This window comes from Denticeps clupeoides, chromosome 2 (genome assembly GCF_900700375.1).
Source record: "Denticeps clupeoides chromosome 2, fDenClu1.1, whole genome shotgun sequence".
NCBI classification, from domain to species: Eukaryota; Metazoa; Chordata; class Actinopteri; order Clupeiformes; family Denticipitidae; genus Denticeps; species Denticeps clupeoides.
The window spans coordinates 31527665-31546448 of record NC_041708.1 but is presented as its reverse complement, the minus strand read 5'-3'; the positions used below and the strand labels follow the sequence as shown (position 1 = coordinate 31546448).

The following is an 18784-nucleotide window of genomic DNA, read 5'->3' as shown; positions in this document are numbered from 1 at the left end:
GTTTCCTTATTGCTGTTATTCAGTAATCAGTTCATGAAGCTGCCTATGACTGTTTATGACGCTGACCAGGCAGTCATGAAGGTAGAGAGAGGTGACCAAAGACTCTGTTCCACATAATGTACTTTTTTATTCTGTTATATATATAAAAAAAAAAATCTCTGTCAATATCTCCATAGACTCTATACCGTAGGTGTGTCCCAACTTGTGTATATCATTCTCAATTTGATTGACCCAAAGTTTGCTTCTTAAATTTTTTAGGATTAGTCTACAGAAGATAGGATAGAATAATGGTGGATTGGTGGATGGCTTCGGAAACCGTGTTTAATTATACTTTCCTTTCCAGGAATGTTCAAAGAGAGCCAACAACGGGAAATTCACACTGAGGGACCTCTTGGTTGTCCCAATGCAGAGGGTTCTGAAGTACCACCTGCTACTTCAGGCAAGAGGGCTCAGTTCTTCATCCTCAACTAATTGTTCAATTAACGTTGGCCTTTGAAGGGCTCCTGCCATCAGTTAATGCACCACGGCTACTAATGGTGCCATCACTTGTAACCCGCATGTGTTATGTGAGCTGATGTCACACCTAAAACTGAGGAAAATATAGACTTTGTAATAAAATAGCTCAGAGCGATGCTGATCTAAGATCAGAGGCTGTCTGCTTCCAAGCCATTCATTACAAGCCAAAGCTGATCTTTGATCCTTGCTGATAATCTGAGATGGTTTATGAGTGCAGGTCCAGGTCACATTGATCAAACGCACTGAGACTTGCTAATGATGACGCCGTGAGAGGCCGCAGTACCCGAAGCGGCCAAAGATGGCAGCGTCCACCGCGACATCCGCACCGCGTGGCCCGCTGTGTCCTATTCTGTGTCCTCTGGATGTTCGAGGGCAACTTTCCTCGCACACACATGCCCACACAAACACACACAGGCCGCTATGAATATTTCATGGAGTGTCTTTGTCCTTTGCATGTTGGGGTCCAGTCTATGTGCTGTGCGAAGAGAGTTAAAAATAAATGAGAGAGAGAGAAGGATAGAGAGATGAATCACAGAGGAGCGGTCGTGAGTAGCGTGATGAGACTGCAGGCCTCCCTCTGGTCCTGTGGCTCTGAGACACAGTGGGTACTCTGTGTGCAAGTGTGTGTGTGTGTGTGTGTTGTTTGTAGGGGTGGGCGGTTATGCCTCTTGCACGCTTCTGTGGTTGAACTGTGTGCTTGTTTATAGATTGCGTGCGTGTGACAGAACATGTGTGTGCGTGCACATAAACATCTGTATGATCGGTAGGTGTGTGTGTGTGTTTGCTTGTCTGTATGCATTTGCACTTACAGTGTATTCGAGTGTGTTTTTTTTTGTGTTCTTCTGTTTCTTCTGAAAATGTGTGAGTGTGTTTCAGTGTCTTGTGTACTTATTAGTGTGGCAACATATGTTTGCACTTGAAAGTGTGTTTGTGCTAGAGTGTGTGAGCGCTTGCATGCTTGCTTGTGCATGTGACAGAGAGGTTTTTTAGTGTGTGATGACTTGTATTTATTCTTGTTCGTGACTGTAAGGCACATGCTTGTTTGTGTGTATGTGTGTTTGCGTGCTGAAGGCTGAAAGGTGTGTGTGTGTGTGTGTGTTTGGCTGCCAGCCGGTCTGTGGCACACCTCTCTGAATGCCGAGCTCTGGCACGGCCGCATGGTCAGGCGTGGTTGGCTGCGCCTCGATAGGGCCGGGGCACCCCCGCGGTGCGGAGAGGGGCAGGTCGATCTGTCGGCCGGTCCTCTGGAGAGCAGGCTACCGTGTGACAGGACCCCGTCTCGTCCCCTCCTCCCCACACGCGCCGCTCTGCTGGAGGGCGCCAGGCCTGGTGGAGGGAAAGACAGACGGACGGAGAGAAAGAGGCGAATTGGTGGGAATAGTGAGCTCTCCCACGGCTTCCTTTGTGAAGACTCAACCTGCTTCAACCTGCCGCCATTGGGTGTTCCAGTGGTCAGGGGGAGGACTGGATGTGATAAAAATCTCTATTTTCTTCGGCTCCATTTTTCTCACCTCTTTTTTTTTTTTTTTTTTTTTACTGGAACCACTGTAACAGGAATTAATCAATATGCCCGCTTGATATCTCGCTTCCTTCTTCCTCCTCTCTCTCAATGTGAGGGCTGAGGAGCAGGGGTGGGGGGTGGGGTGGGGTGAAGAATAAGTCTCTGTCTCTCTTGCTTGTGATAATAATGCCCAGGTTCAGGTTGACTGACACAGGGGATTTGGTTTGTGCCGGGCGGCAATATATCTCCCAGGCCAAAGGGAAGCCATTTATCTGGGGCTGCGTGAAGGACATGCATGGTACCCTTCCTTATCCTTCAGCCCGGCCTAGATGTCTTGTTTACGCCACACCCAGTACAGCCAAGCAATCTCAGCCTCCCTCCCCCTTCCCACCCAAATATAATCCATCTCTCACCCACCGTCCAGGCGAAAACTTGACATTTTTTTTGTCGAAGTGAACTGCGCTCCGCTTCCAGTTCATCCAGTTTAACCGCTTATTCAATTTGTCCTTGTTTGTTTCGCTTGGTTTCAGCCACATTAAATACAAGATGGCCCGCGTCCCTTGATGACTGCCGCCGAGTTTGTGCTTGACAACTCAGATAAACAATTTGTGCGGTTCTGGGCTATGGTTAAGTGCCTGTCAGGCAGTGTGATGCCCTAATTCCTAGGTGCCAGCTCTGTTTTCCCACATTTATGACAGGACGCCACGCACTTCACCACGCCAACGATAATTGTCCATCAAAATTGGTTTAAAACAGAATGGCTTTGAGGATTATTATTATTTTATGCGATTGTAAATCTTTTTTTTTTCCATTTGTGTTTCCACTCAACAGGAATTAGTGAGACACACCCTCGACCCCACCGAGAAGAAGAATCTGCGACTGGCCCTTGACGCCATGAAGGTTAGTGTCACTTTTGCAGTATCAAAAAACATTTATCGCAATTTACAGTACAGGCCAAAAGTTTGGACGCACCTTCTCATTCAATGTGTTTTCTTTATTTTCATAACCATTCTCACTGAAGGCATCAAAACCAAAAATTTCAGCTGGTGCTGATGACAGCTTGCCAGCCTGTACTCACACTGCTATAAAAACCTTAAGCAAGCCTGTGGCCACTTGCAGTTTCAGCACAATGGGGGAAGTCAGGTGAAGGGGGCCTGAAGGATGCTTTTCTTTTCCAATTGAATTCTGTGCGACTCCCCCTTTGCCAAAGAAATGACTGCAAACACCACACACTTAATTAGCTTTGTGTGCTATTTTGTGTGCCATTTCATTTGCTGAAGGGAAACAAAGACAATCCAGTGGTATGCCAGTTGATAAAAGAACTGGACAGGAAAATATCATGTTTCTTTCTCTATTGATTTATTGATGCAAATCTCAAAGACATTTTTGACCATACATTGCCAAAAAAGCGCCATCGGAAACAGCACCTCAGTGCTCCTGTGTGCACAGCCATCTGCAAAACTTGGTGGGGGCTCTGTGATGTGTTTGGGGCTGCATTTCAGTCAGTGGTGTTAAGAAGTTCGTCAAGTTACACGAACTGTCCTTGTGTTATATATTGTACTTGCATGTATGTTTGCATGTTGCAATAAATCACCAGACAAATATGTTTTCCCAGCTAAATATAATGAAACCAGCAATGGCCCAAGAGCTTTGCATAGTACTATATTCACTGTTGATATTTTAAAGAAAGTGAAGTGATTGTCACACGTGATACACCGCAGCACAGCACACGGTGCACACAGTGAAATTTGTCCTCTGTTTAACCCATCACCCTGAGTGAGCAATGGGCAGCCATGACAGGTGCCCGGGGAGCAGTGTGTGGGGACGGTGCTTTGCTCAGTGGCACCTCAGTGGCACCTTGGCGGATGGGGATTCGAACCGGCAACCTTCTGATTACGGGGCCGCTTCCTTAACCGCTAGGCCACCTCTGCCCCTCCATTTATTCCTGGGGCTTGGCACATGTTGTGAACTAATTTCAGCGTATTTGTTGAGTGGAGTTATGTCCCATGTGGTCCAGCCAATGTATCCTGTTTTCTAAAGAATTTTGCCACTAATCAAAAGGCAAAAAAGGCAAAGAAAAAATCAATAGGCCCTCTTGACTCACTGATGATCAAGATGGCCGCAAATGCAGGCTGACAGGTAAACATCCTCTAATTGAAGCAAATCACGCAGAGAAGAAAGTGCAAATTTGCACAGGGGGATGTGATGATTTCATTTGGATAAATTAGCCACTTAACATTGATTGGGGTACGGGGGCTAATGTGGTTAACCTGTTTGAGTGGTTTTTTTTTTTTTCCTCCACTCCATGAAAACTGTACACAGGGAGTGCTGGGCTCTTTGCTGGTTGATTAGTCCGAACTCAGTGATGAATGGAGTTTTTGAGCAGCACTCCTCTCGATCCGGGGGAATCGTGTTTAGAATGAGTTTTGGGAGGCGGCTTCTTCCCACCACTCTCACTTAATCAGCACGAAAGGGGCTCTCAGAGAAATGAGCTCATCTTCGTGGAGGGTCTGGGCAGCTGTCAGTCAAGATGTTAATGCGGCCCGCAAACAAAAGAACGAACCAACAAGAAGAAAAAAGTAAGAACACCCTTGTTTTCTAGAAATGTATTACTAAAATACCCTACTGGAATTGTCTACGATCGAGCAAAAGCAACATTTGCTTTGATAAGAATGATCGAAATGCGGTAGTCATAGTTGTGTAGTTTAGCATAAGATGATTTATCTGTGATGCCTCAAGCCTCCACGGCATTCTTTCCAACAAAAGCGGCGGCGCACACTGCGAAGTTAATGGCAAGGAGGCATGTGCGTGGCTTTGTGTGCACGCGAACACTTGTGTTATTCATGCAGGGCGTTCCTCGTGTGCTCTGTGCTCGGGCCGAAGTCCACGTCTTTCCAACGCGCGGCGTCTGATGCTTGTTTTTGTTATTTGTGTGCAGGACCTTGCCCAGTACGTCAATGAGGTGAAAAGAGACAACGAGACTCTCCGAGACATAGACCAGTACCAGAAATCCATCGAAAACCTTGTGAGCAACAAACAATGCATAAAATAAAACATGTGCACTCAGGGCTTGCGCAATAGAGCAACTTTGCTACTCAGACAAGAATACTTGCACTTTTTCAAAGGCTGCTATGATGAGTAGTAACATACGTAACATATATATTATAAATGTGGATAATATTTTAACAGTGTACTCTTCTAAAACAGAAAGCAGGTCATGCTGAGCATTTCAATTATTACCATGTTGGTGATGTTACAAATTTGCTTTTCAATGTCTTCATAATGAATTCATTTGTAATGTTAAACAATTACAAATTAATATTATAACAGTAATAAGACAGCAATTCAGTAAAATCCTTGATTCTTACACTCATGTACATGATTTAAAATGTCCACACTCTCAATGATACCTTCATTTGTTCCTTTGGTGAGTAGAACACACATACGGCAGCCATTTAAATAGCATTAGGCCAATGTTTGCGTGCAAAGTGACAATTGGAAGCCTCAAACAAAACTCCTGTCTCTGCAGAATCAGTCTCTTCGTAACTACGGGCGACCAAAGGGTGACGGAGAGGTTCGCGTGGCTACAGTGGACAAACGTGCTAAACAGGATAGGTAAGATGTCACCTACGCCCCACCATCCCCACCTGGAGCTCTTTTATATATTTATTTTTAAACCAGAACCTGCCCATAAGCGTGCTGCTTCTTTCTCTTTCTCTTCCCCCCTCCACCGCAGACATATCTTCCTGTTTGATGCCGCCGTGATAGTCTGCAAGCGGCGGGGAGACAACTACGAAATGAAGGAGGTGATTGACCTCCACCTCTTCAAGATCACCGACAACCCTACGTCAGACAAGGAAAGCAGGAAGGTCTGCCGTCTCTGCCGTTTTTACCCACTTCGTCTTTTCCACATCATTATCGCCCCGGTTCTTTGGGAACTGCTGCGAATCACAGCGAAGCTGTTGTTCGGCACGCCGTGTCGAGCAGACAGCGAGTGAGACTACGAGGCGGTGATAAACGCCCGGCATTAGAGCGCTCTTTAGAGCAGCCGAACGGCCTCTGTGGCCACAGATGGTGCTTCTTATTAAACAGTGTCCCTTCAGCGCGACAATGGCACTCGGAGCTAATTCAGGGAGCCGACTAAATGCTATTTATAATGACACACGACGCCTGGACTGGTCAGGGGATCCAGCACAAACAAACAAATAAATAAATAAATGAATAACGGAGCCTTTGGCCGCTAGCGTCGCCATCGCCACTATTTAAGCGCAGCGAAGGCATCTGTGGACGCACACACGCACGTTAGCTGCCTGTCAGGATCACGCCGGTGCGATCGGCTGGCCGTCGGCACCGCACCTGAGTTCGGAGCAGCAGCTGTACGCGTCGGAAAGGACGCTAACGCGGCCTGATGAATGAGAGCGCTAGCCTGGGGTCGCTAATGGCCGCTCCTCATTGTTTTTGCAATTGGAGTGGCCCCGAATGCAATCTAGCCGCCCCGCCCACGTGATCCGCGGCCGTGTAGAACAACCCGAAGCCGTCTCCACAGTCTGTGAACTGGAGGACCTGAGCAATGGCTAGCCTTTGATGCTGCTAATCAGGGTGGATTAAACGGACGGTTTTGGCCTGTGTATATGCAGAATAATAAGGCTCTGTGTGTGTGTGTGTGTGTGTGTCTGTCTCTCTTTGCCAGTGGTCACATGGATTCTACCTCACACACAACCAAGGCCAGACGGGCTTTGAATTCTTCTTCAAGACCAAAGAACTCAAGAAGAAGTGGCTGGAGCAGTTTGGCATGGCCCTGTGAGTGTTTTTTTTTGTAATAAATACATATAAATGCTTCATACCAAAGTTCGCCATGACATTATTCTGAATGAAAACAGCTTTTTTACATTTCTTCAATTTTTTTCCAGTTGGTAAATGGTGTGTAAATGTCATCCTCTTTGTTCCCTAAACAGAGCATGGCTTAACTGACATGAAAAAAGACAATCATTTCAAGCTCCTTTTCAAGGGAATTTAGCATAAAGAACTCCTTAAATATGTTTTCAGAAATAAAATGACAATTTTATGAAGCAGTCAGTAACTTAAAAAAAAATTGAAACTTATAATTGGGGGTAGCATTTTAAGATTCACTAATTCGCCAAACAAAAGTAAGGCGCTGATGATCTGTCTGCCTGTTAACCATAACAGGCAGTGGTGGCTGGAGCAGTGGTGTCCTAGCGTCCCCATACACTGCTGTCATGGCCTGTCATGGCTGCACCCTGCTCACCAAGGGTGATGGGTTAAAAGCAGAGGACACATTTGGTTGTGTGCACATGTGCTGTGCTGCAGTGTATCACAATGACAATCACTTCACTTTCACTTCACCATAGCATTACATTAACCGAGGTCATGTGTTTGATGTCAATGCACGTACAATGACTGAAAAAAGGCACTGATCTGACAGCTGGCTCCTCCCATCCTCCCACTGGCTCCTCCCATTTTCCAGCAAGTCAGAAGTAATTACACACCAGCAAAAATGGCTGTTAGGTTAGCTAGTTGCTTCTCTCCAAGATACAGACAACTGGCAAGAATTTTGAAAAAAAAAAACACTTAAAAAAATTGTTAGGAATCCCTCACACCTAATATTATAGCATTGCCATAATGTAAATGAATCAGACAAACCAGCTGTCAGTAGCATTATAGTAATGTAAAAAAAAACAACAATTCACCCATAAGCATAAATTAGCCAGCATAGTTTAAAAGAGCAGACAAATATTCTTTAACTACGGAAATGAGAAAAAAAAACACATTAAACAAATGACAGCTATGATTTACTTATTCAGTGCAGTCATTTTTTGTTTGTACCTGTTTATTTCTGTAAAACCTGAAGATATACTTGATTGTGCACACTCCCCATGCGCAGTGAAAATCAGGCCATCGTCTTTGGTTTTATTCACCAATCCTTTCTGAGGCAAGTGTGTGTTTTGCGAGTTAAAAGAGGAAAATAATGTAGAGTGGGGTGCCACCTTCCTCATTGTGGAGAAAGTTGGAAAATAAGGGCATGCCAGCATTCCTGTGGAACACCATGTCCTTTTCGTTTGTTGTAAAAAGTAAAAGTAAGCCACAGGGACTCTCCCCTGGCCTTAATTCTGCCACTCGTATCCCGCGGTACTGCAGCTCGTGCTGTTAAAACGGGAGGTTTCTGTCTGTGAAAGCCACATAATAGCCCTGAAGTCACCGGAGGGTGACCCGCAGAGTGTGGCCTCCGCATAACACGCCCTCCACCCATTTCCCCGATCACTCACTCACGGCTGACAGCTTCGGCACCGCTGGGCCCCCGAGCCTTGATCTCCACGATGGAGGCCGTAAGCCATACTTGTTTTCCTTTAATGAAACAGGATAAATGGGATCAGTGATTATGAAATGGTTTGTTGATACCGACAACAATGACTGCAATTAGTTTTCGGCATGGGGGGGGGGGTAGCAGCTGCCACCGAAAAGAAGCAGCCGGACTAATTTTCTTCACTTATTGGAAGTCGGGTGAATGAAAACGGGCTAAAAAAGAGGTATAAATTGGGGAAGGGAGAACTGTATGATTCTGAGGTGATGGAGGTTGAGGCGGCATGACACTCCCTGTCTCACACTCTTTTGCCACATTTACATCTGACATGGCCCCTGTGACCTCATGTCCCTCACTGCTCGGGGGGCCACCAGCCGGCGAGACCTTGACCGGACCATCCGTCACTGCCTTGTTTGACTCTGTTTATTTTCGGGGAGTGCTTCTTTGCACATCGAGGGGCTTCGTGTCCCTCCCTGTGTATTGTGACAGACAAGTGACGCACGGCGTTCCTACCTGATTCTGTCCAGCCCGGGAAAAGTGGGTCATCTGTCTGCTGGATGCCTTGAATTGCACCACTGTGCTTTTATTTTTAGAAGCGAACCGTGATTGGTTTTTAATTCTTGTGTGACTGGATGGGTGTAAGTTGTGGCAGTCGATTAATGCTGCTCTCAAGAGGCTGATAACTAATGCACGCAGGTGCAACTACGGTCGTACAAAACATATTTTTTATGATCTGTGGACAATAAGAAACATTTACAATAAATGTTCACTTCCTTTGTTCTATATTTAGGGTACTACAAATGTTTAAATACACATATACAAACATTGCTCATTAACAACACATATCTGTGCACTTCTAGCGAGGAATCATAGTACAGAGTGAGTAGATATAGTGATCAAAATTGATCAAATCTGCTCCTCACAGGTCCAACATTCATCCTGAGAATGGGAACAGCAACTGTCACGAATTCCGCATGCACACCTTTGAGAGGATCACTTCCTGCAGTTCTTGTCACATGTTACTAAGGTGAGCTCACTCATTTTTTTTTGGCCATAACATAACTGCGTAACATAACCGGAAGCCTAAAGCTGTATTTCCAGAGTCCTGAACAGTTTGTGCTCGAGATCACTGCTTTTACCCTTTTTGTCTATTTATGTTTTATTTAGTGCTGCACATCGTATGGGTTTTAATTGTATGTTGTGAATTATTGTCTTTTGTTTTAGTCCCAGGGAACACATAAACTGAATTTAATTCAAGTAATGGCATTTAGTCCATGTGGTACTTTAGACAATAACAGTATCTGAATTTTTTTTAACATAATTGATCTAACTTAATTGGATGTTATTGGTGTTCAAGGCACACATGATCAGAGAATGCCTCGGTCCAGTGATAGACAGCCAGGACACTGAGCAGGGCGCTGTGGCCACAGATCGTGTGGCGCTTTTTTTGTATTTCGAAGCTCGCCTGGGAGTTAAAACAACGGAGCAGGCGTCTGGGGTTTACATCATTTTAATGAGAGCCTCTGGGCTGGTTATGTAAAGTCATATACAGTAGCGCTGCCAGGCTGTCGCTGTAAATTACAATTCCTTCTTAACTCACTTGTAATCACCCCTGGCTTTTTCTGGGGCCTAACCAAACTTCCTGGCGGGGGTGCTCAGCCTCTTTTGTTGTAAATGAGCAAAGTGTCCACCTACACAGGCAGCCCTGGCGACAGAAAACGCTCTATTTCGGACCGTTCAGATTTTTCTAAGAAACTTCTTTTTATTAGCCAGTTGCGGGCAGGCGGAGTGTTTACTGTATTCCTAGGTACTAGACGTTTTGCAGCGTTCAGCTTTCGCTCCCTTCTCTCTGGCAGGGGTATCTTTAACCAGGGTTACCTGTGCTGTAAGTGCGGCGCAGGAGCCCATAAAGAGTGCCTGGGGCGACTGCGCTCATGTGGGAAAGCAGGTGAGTGAGTGTGTGTGTGTGTGTGTGTGTGTGCGCGAAAGAGTTGTAACTCCTCAAATACTTGGCAAACATATTCATGCAGAGCAAACACGCATGCACACACCGAGAGTAGCAGCTAGGAGAAGGCGAGTAGACACTTCCACCCGAAAGGTCCCAACAAACATACACTGCCACCATTTTTACATCTGATTAATAGACAAACAAAACGATTTATCATTGAGGATATTTTAAGATTGTAATTTATGGCTTGGCACATGCGCCTTCTGAAACCATATTTCATTCCAGCGCATGCATGCTCCTCAAGCAGAGGGCTTGTAGCCCCGCAGCCCGTGTGCCTGAGGTAGCAGTGGCCTAAAGCACTGGGGCAGAACGGCTGCCTTCAGCATGTCGGAGATTTAATGGAGCGCATACAGCAGTGACAGGTTAACCAACAGGCTGAGCGGGGTGTCACACCAGCAATGTGTGTCTGTGTGTGTGTGTGAGATTTACGATAGCTGTTCAGTTATTTAATGCTCATTATTTGTGAAAGACAAAATACTTTGTTCAAAAATAGTGCCCTAGTGTCTATCAGGCTTAATGTACAGGAACCCAGCAGAACTGTACCTGGGATTAAGTGCATTTTTTTAATGCAATGATAATGTCAAAATTTTAATAGACCTGGACACAGAAATACATAAGTGTGTTATAGGAAAGTGAAATTATGTAAATTGCTAATTATACACATTTGTTGCATGAACGTTTGGTAATTGTAACACATTGATTAGCAGTCATCACGATAAATCAATAATCCATATGTTGGGGTTTTCTACCTCCATGCTTGCGTGAACGGACTTGCATGTGTCTGCGTCTGCGTGTTTTTGTCCCCGTGCCCGCATGCCTGCTCTTGTTTGGCATTGACACAGCTGGCAGGACCGGGTGGCGGCGGCTCAATAAAAATCACAGGGCGCACCTGGGCTCAGCGGCTCCGACTCGATTACGCGCCGGGCGACAGGGGTGTCCCTCTTAATCACCCCCCTCATAACTCCCACCCGAGCACCCCTCTCCCAACCCGACAGCGCTCGGGCCGGAGCCAATACCGGCGGTGGGGGGGGGCACAAGGCCCCACAAGGCCTCACAAGGCCCCACCCGGCCCCTCCGCTCCGGTGCAATCGCTGCTTTCATCTCTCACCGAGTGGCGCGTTGACCCAAGCTCCTGGTTTATAGACGCACATTTTTCATTACGTGCTGCAAGCAAAAGCGGCGGAATTCTATTAATTGAAAGTTTGAACGCATCCTAGTGTGCATGAGATTTATGTTCATTGGAATTATGGATTTCTTTTTTTTTTTTTTTTTTTACCCTCAGACAGGTATAATTATACATTGCAGTTCCTTATTATGAAAATGCTCGGGTCACGCAATCTTGTTTTGCAGACGCTCACGAGGTTTTATTGCTGTTTACAGTACTCAGCGTCCCTGTTCCCGCTCATACCTGCGCGGCCTGTGATTGGCCCTCTTTAAGTGCGATGTTTAATGGAGCAAAGTTCAGCACGATGAGGGCGGTCAGCCAGGTGTGGATTTAGTTTTTTTTCTTCCCTGGGGAAGCCAATAAGAGCAGCTCATTCTTTCGGCCCCACCCACTTCTTTCAGTCCTGCCCGCTGTCAGCTATGTGCACGTCCAGCCCAGTAAAATAAACCCAGACGAAAAAAAAAAAACGCTGATCGCTGTAGGGTTGCCTGTTCCTCGCTGCTCCTCACTGTCTAACCATGCCTGTTTTCAACATGATTTCAGATCTGGCCACCTGCAGACCTGAGGTAAGGCTGCACAGTCCTCACACACTGCACACTACACACTTATAATATGGAAATTGCCCAGTGATGTATTTGACTGAATTTGCATCAATGCATTATGCTTCATACATGCACCTATATTAAATATATTTACATTTATATATCTATTTTATTTGCGCAATTTAAATAAGACGCAAGGGGGAGGTGAAGAAATATACACTGTTCACTGGTTCTGCATTTGCTTCACAACCCCATTGCTCGAATTTTAAACGGGGAGTACAATTGAGTATGTATAGCCTGTGCCACACGTGTAAATGAAATCCCTCTGCATCGGTCTCAACAGCAAATTGACATTCCTGCAGTGCGTACGCGATAAGGAGTGCGTGCAGCCGGTGTCACTGCACCCTGGAGGTTTGTGTGTTCCCTGCAGAGAGTACTCTGGGACAGCAGAAAGAGAGCTATGCGTTACAGAAGTGCGAGCATGGCAGTTTTACTACTGATGTGCGCTTGAGGGCTTTCGTGCTGGACGTTTAGTGCAGATATGTTTTGGTAAGGGGGAGCGTGTGGCCCTTCAGCCTTCCCATTTCAATCTGCCGGCACTGTAGTTTGTATTTCTGCGTATGATAATGTGTTGCACGTTGTGATGGTGATTGTTGGCTCTCCTTGCAGGAACGACCTCACCGAGATCTAGGTGAGTAACACAATGATGAAACACACACACACAGATGCACAAGCGTGCTCGGTTTCCATTTACTGCTGCTTTTTAATGCCGTTGTCTCCTCCGCAATGATCGGCTGTGGCGTAAAATCTTCTCAATTATGCCTTTAATGCAGCCACTGATTGGTGTGTGAAATTCGCCATAAAGCCAAAGCCCGCTGATGTTTGTGTTCCCCCTCTCTTTATTAATGTGCAGAAAATCATCTCCCAGCGATGCCGCATTGAAATCAATACACTCCTGATGACTGGGGGCTTGACGGGTTTCTCATGATTGTCTGTTCTGCTCACAGCCTTGTGATCAGCAGGGCAGGATCTGTACGGTCGGGTGAAATTGCATTAGCCTGCCCGTCCCAGGACCTGATGTACCCCTCTAGGGGGGGCAGGAAATAAATAAATAAATGTGTAAATTCACAAAAATGAATAAAAAAGACCCCGCTCTCACATCTCCTCATGTCCCCTCCCCCATGTCTAGCAAATCGTACAACTTCATTCCAGGGACTTGAATGTTCTCTCTATGCAAGTTCTCTCACGCTACCTGTGCAAAATGACTTAATTCCTATAGTGGCCCCATGTCAGTTACTGCCCTCAATTGGATGCTGTTATCTGGAATACAGGAGGTACTAGAGAGAGTTTCTCATGTCAAAGTATTCGAATTCAGTTAAATATTTTCCCAATAGGCATAGTGAGCCCTTTAGAAAAAGGTTACAAGGTTAAAGTATAGAACTGAGTTATAAACTCTGGCCTTGCATGTGTATCACTGCTTTCTTGTTGAAAATAACACTGAAATGAATTAACCAGGAACAGTTCATTTGTACGCTGTTTGGTTTTATTGACTCATTTTTGCTGCATTTTGAAATGGTGTGAACTTAAATAGCAACGTGTATTTCATGAGCTAAGCAGAGCCATATAGTGGGCAAAAGACATTCTGTGTGACTTTGAAAACCCTGGTAAAAGTATATATTTTTTTACTACAGAGGCCAAAGGGTAGGCATTTATATTTATATAGGCAAAATATTATATATTAATGGTAATATCACTCAGATATTCTTTGGAGCTTGGATAAACTGTACGGTGTATGAAACGGACATAAGCAGAAAACATGTTTTCTCCAGTCCTCTACAGACTGTTATATAAGTTAAAAGTGTGTAAGTGGTTGCCGGGTTCATTTTTAAAGGCGTGTATTGTGTATATATAAATATGTGGACACATCAGCGCGGTTCACTTTCATTGTTTTTTTTCGAAGGATAATTGTTCGATTGTTTATCCACCCATTCTTTTGTTGCGATCCCGCGCGGTTGCCCGTCACCACGCGACAAGCTCTTAGTGGTCATTACCGCCTTTCTGCAGCGTGAGGCTCACAGGCGTGCTTTTGTCTGGCGGTTTGTGTTCATTACGGGCACAGCTTGGTGTGCGTGTCTGTTTTGACAGGGACAGTACATGACCTCTCACCTCTGTAGGTAATAGACAGACACTTAGACAGTTTATTGACGCTTGGTGACGTGAGGTGCAAATTGTGTGAGCTGTGATTATTTTAGCAGTGCCTCTTACGGTTTCCTACAAGATGCTTGATAGAGTCTTCAAACACCATGTTTCTACTTTTGTTTGTTGTCATTCTCGTTTTTGTGTTCTGCTGAGGGAAGTTTCAGAAGCCATAACCCACCTGGGCATTTGTGTATCAGGCATCCTCCATGAGGTCCTACATCAGAATCGGAATAAAGCACATGCCTGGAATGAAGATGTGTAGGCCTGGACCCACGGTGAGCATCAGGACAGGCCCAGAGTCTGGAAGGTGACGCGTGTGAGTGATACGGATGCCTTGAAATGGAAAATTCCATGGCGGGACGGCAAGGCAAGAGCAGAACATCTCACGCTGTGTCCTCCACGGCTCAATTAAGCAGCGCATTCGGCTATAATTACGCATTTCTTGCCTCGTGCGTGATCGATAGATTTGAGGTGATGAAATGCTGCAGATGGAGTTGCGGCAGGCCTGGCAGGATTGACGTCTGGAGGTAGTTGATGAGAAGCCAATGTGTGTGTGTGTGTGTGTGTAGAGTGATGAGGTGCAGAAGCACTCATATGCCCCATTCTGTAATGGCATCATGAATATTTGAAGTAAATGGGGTGGGTGAGTTGGGGAAGGAAAGCAGCTTGAATGGTAAGCAGGACCCTGCAGACTGGAGTGTTCTAGAAGCTTCTGTGCCCTCTACCCCTTGCCCGTCTCCATTATGTCCGACGGCTACACCCGACCGACACACCCAGCTTGCTCTGCTGGGGCAGGGAATGTGCTGGGTGCTCCCTGAGTGTACAGGGTCATCGGACTCATTAACTTGCTCAGTGTGTGATGCTGCTGTGCGGTTAGCTTGCGAAATGGGGGCTGCAAGCACATACACAATGCAGAAATACATATACTTACATGTACACATGCACAAATGACCACAGATGCACACACTATAAGACACTATTGACTAATTGATTACACACATATAAATACATATTTGCAAAAACAATATCATGCTCATATGAAAAATTACAAAGAATTGCATGCACATCTTTTTAATGACCCCATGTGAAGCATGTGATCCATACAAAGATATCTCTGCCATTTTATTTTCCCATGCTTGGCACATTCAGTAGCTTGCCCATCAGAATGCTTGAATTAGAGCAAGGATAATATGCTGTGGAGTCACTAAAATACAGCCGGTGTTTCATTCTCCTAATCTGAGCTGGTCAGGATAGAAAATGGCCGTAACCAAAGGACAGTGTCAGAACAGAATTAGAGCCTGTGGTTTTGTGCAACCCAAATCCAGCTTTGTAGCCTCTCTACTGAGATCCCCGCCTGTAACTTCCCCTCAACAAAACCCTCAGACTCAACGGCCAAGACTTATTTCATGCATTTCGGCATGCATTTTGTGTGTTTTACTTAGAAATCCACGATGGAGTATTTTGTGGTGATTAGTGGTGAGAAGCTGCAGCGAAATCCAATTATATTTTGTGTGGTAATGCAATAAAATGGGAAATGGGAGACTATGGGGAGACCGCGCCACAGATCTGCCCAATCAGCTCTATTCTGGAGCGCATGTGTGTTCAGACGGACTCGTATCTCATGTGGCTCCATGTACGTGTGCATATGCATGTTTTGGTTTGTGCTTTCGTGTGTATAGATATATGTGTGTATGTGTTTTATGGAGCCTTGCGTGCATACCTGCATGCTTGTGGTTGTGCATGCATGTATAAACAACTGTGAGTATGTGAAGGTGTGGGAATAAGGGAATCTACATGCATGCGGCTGGCTGTAGCGTGTTTCTGTATTGACAATGGACTCTTCTCTCTGCTGCGATCAGGGAAGCGCTTTCGCTCCCTCAAGTCCAACACAGAGAGAATGAGGAGGAGCTTCTTCCCACAGGCTGTCCGAGCTCTCAACAACAACAGTACATAGAACTCCAGCACTTTCACTTTCACCTCCAATCACTCCGGACTCTTTTGCACAAAATCACTCTGCGCTTTTAACTTTACTGCTCTTTTTTTTTTTATGGCTCTTTTCTCTTTTCTTTAAACATTGTCTTTAACTCATTTGCACACCTTCACCCTACCAGTTACACATATTTTATGTTAAAGACGTAAAAGTGTAATATTTGGTTATGTTTGCAATATTTGCATATTGGTTCATTGTATACTTGCGACATTTGCAATACTGTGGTCTGTAGTAGTCGCAAAAGCATTTCACTGCATATCATACCATGTTTGACTATGTATGTGACAAATAAAATTTGAATTTGGTCGTGTGTGTGTGTGTGTGTGTGTGTGTATGGGCTTGTAATGCTCAGCTGCTCATTCAGCACATCCACCATGTGTGAGGCCTCTGAGCCCAATTACTCTCATTAGCGGCAGCATCGCCTGGCGTCTCTGTCCTATAATCAGGACCGTCGCCGCGCCTTGCGGCCCGGGGCCCCGGCTCGCTTGACCAGCTCATCCATCACCGCTCACACAAACGCAGCCGCGGAGCGTCGTTCCATTCGTCTGATGAACAAAACACAGTGCTGATGAACACAAAGGGGACAGATTAGGATGGGCTGCACACCCCTTCGTTCGGACAAAGCGCCGGGTTTGTGTCTCCCATTCCTGGTTTGCGGAGACGGATGAGTGCGTTTGTAGCAAGGATCGCATGTTTCTTCTCTTTGTCTGCAATCCATGGGTTCACACAGCAGTGGCGTTGTAAAACTGATGTTGTTTATCATAAAAAGCTGCCTTCCCCAGCTTCTATCGCTCTTTTTATTATTTCCCTGACATGCACTTCTTCCTTTGTAGGTTTACCTAAGATGCAGGTGGTCCGTAACTACAATGGCCTTCCTCCTCCTTCGTCCGGACCAGCGCTACACATCCAGGCCGGCGACATCATCGAACTCATGTGTGCTGACCTGCACAGTTCGTGGTGGAAGGTGAGAGACAGAGACTCGCTATACCTCCGATACCTACATTCACTCCGGGATCATGCATGAGTGTTTGTGCTTTTCCACGTTTGGCTCACGCGGACGGAAACACACAATTGACCAGCAAGCGAGACAGGATTCTGAATCGTTTATCAAACCAGGTCTCGTGGATCCCCTGATCATGCTATTGAGTTATGTGCTTTTACTTACACAATTTGTCATTGTGTCATGTCTGACACAAGAAAATGTTAAAAATAAAACTATTAAATAGAAAAAACATCCAGACCCTCCACCATCAGCTTTGCCACTCTGCTCTGACTAACTTGCTTCTGAAATGCCCCGGGTCAAACATGTATTCATAATTAACATAACTAATAATATTCACGTTGAATGTCTGTATGAACACATTTAGGCCGACCGGCTGACCTTTTTTTTCAGGCCACTATTTAAAAACAAAATTTAAATAGTGGCCTGAAGGTGCTCATAAAGACATTCTCTCTCTCTCTCTCTCTCTCTCTCTCTCTAACACAAAGAAATGTAGAATGATGGGACAATATATACACACACACACACACACACACACACATATATATATAGTCCCATCATTCTACATTTCTTTGTGTTTCTTTTTCTTTTGTTGGACTCCCTACTCTTTCCACTCTGTCAATCACATTGCAGTATTAGCCTATCAGCTGTAGCCACAGGCGCACTGTCTCTAGTCCTGATGTCTCTAGAGGAGCGTGTCACTGCTAGCGCTGGTGATGAGACTCTTCGGGCCAGGGATGTGGCACCATAGCAGGCCTGGCTGGCGGTGAGAGGCGAGATGGTTGCCGAGGGCTGCCAGTTCAAGCTCTTACATGTTTCAATGAGTAACGAGAACAAGGATCCATAAACAGCCCCGGCTCCGACCGAACGCCCAGGGAGACAGCCGCGTGTGACATGGACACGCAGAGACAAAAAGCATTCAATCTCACATTCTCCTGCCCACCCCGGCACGGTGCAGCTCAATTACCGTGGCCAAACCGGGCTCCAGTCACATGGCCCAGTGTCACTCACTGATGAACAAGCCTGTGTGCCTGTTTATATGTGTGTGTGTGTGTGTGTGTGTGTGTGTATTTTATGCTTGCCCATGGGGAGCTTACCCAGCAAAGCTGCAGAGGCCGGGCAAAATTAAAAAACACGGAAACAGGCCTGTCCCGCCTGGACACTTTACCATTCGACGCTTTATTTCCCTTTGGCAGGTAGCGCCGCAGATGCTATTTTAGCTGCCTTGTTGCGGACCCCATTGTGGCCCTGTAATAGCATCCAACGCCTCCCCCTTCGCCCAGCTTCCTGCTCTTTTCAGGCCGATCCTTACTCAGCGACCCAGGGGAGAGAGCCGGGCATTTGGTGCGATTTCCACAGCTGTTGTGGCCAGTCGTTTCGGATAAAGCACAGAGGGGGAATTAGGCAACAAGGGCCATGCAGCTCTTTCTGAGTCGCATTCCGAGCTGCATGTTCTTTTTGTGCAATTTCATTAGAAACAACAGTGAGGTGTGGTATTCGCCACACTGAGATTAATATTAATTTCATGGAAACAAATGGCTAAT

At 45.8% G+C, this 18784-nt stretch overlaps 1 protein-coding gene across 3 annotated transcripts in view; it reads left to right on the top strand.

The window, feature by feature from the left end:
- The window catches only part of vav3 (vav guanine nucleotide exchange factor 3), a 74726-nt gene that overhangs the window by 36368 nt on the left and 19574 nt on the right, over nt 1-18784 (top strand). For all 3 annotated transcript variants that reach the window (XM_028966548.1, XM_028966544.1, XM_028966549.1), the window contains exons 10-20: nt 344-439; nt 2849-2917; nt 4956-5042; nt 5547-5632; nt 5754-5886; nt 6708-6817; nt 9262-9363; nt 10193-10284; nt 12053-12075; nt 12721-12742; nt 17074-17204. In XM_028966548.1, coding sequence (XP_028822381.1) covers nt 344-439; nt 2849-2917; nt 4956-5042; nt 5547-5632; nt 5754-5886; nt 6708-6817; nt 9262-9363; nt 10193-10284; nt 12053-12075; nt 12721-12742; nt 17074-17204 — 951 coding nt within the window. The remainder of the gene's footprint in view (nt 1-343; nt 440-2848; nt 2918-4955; nt 5043-5546; nt 5633-5753; nt 5887-6707; nt 6818-9261; nt 9364-10192; nt 10285-12052; nt 12076-12720; nt 12743-17073; nt 17205-18784) is intronic.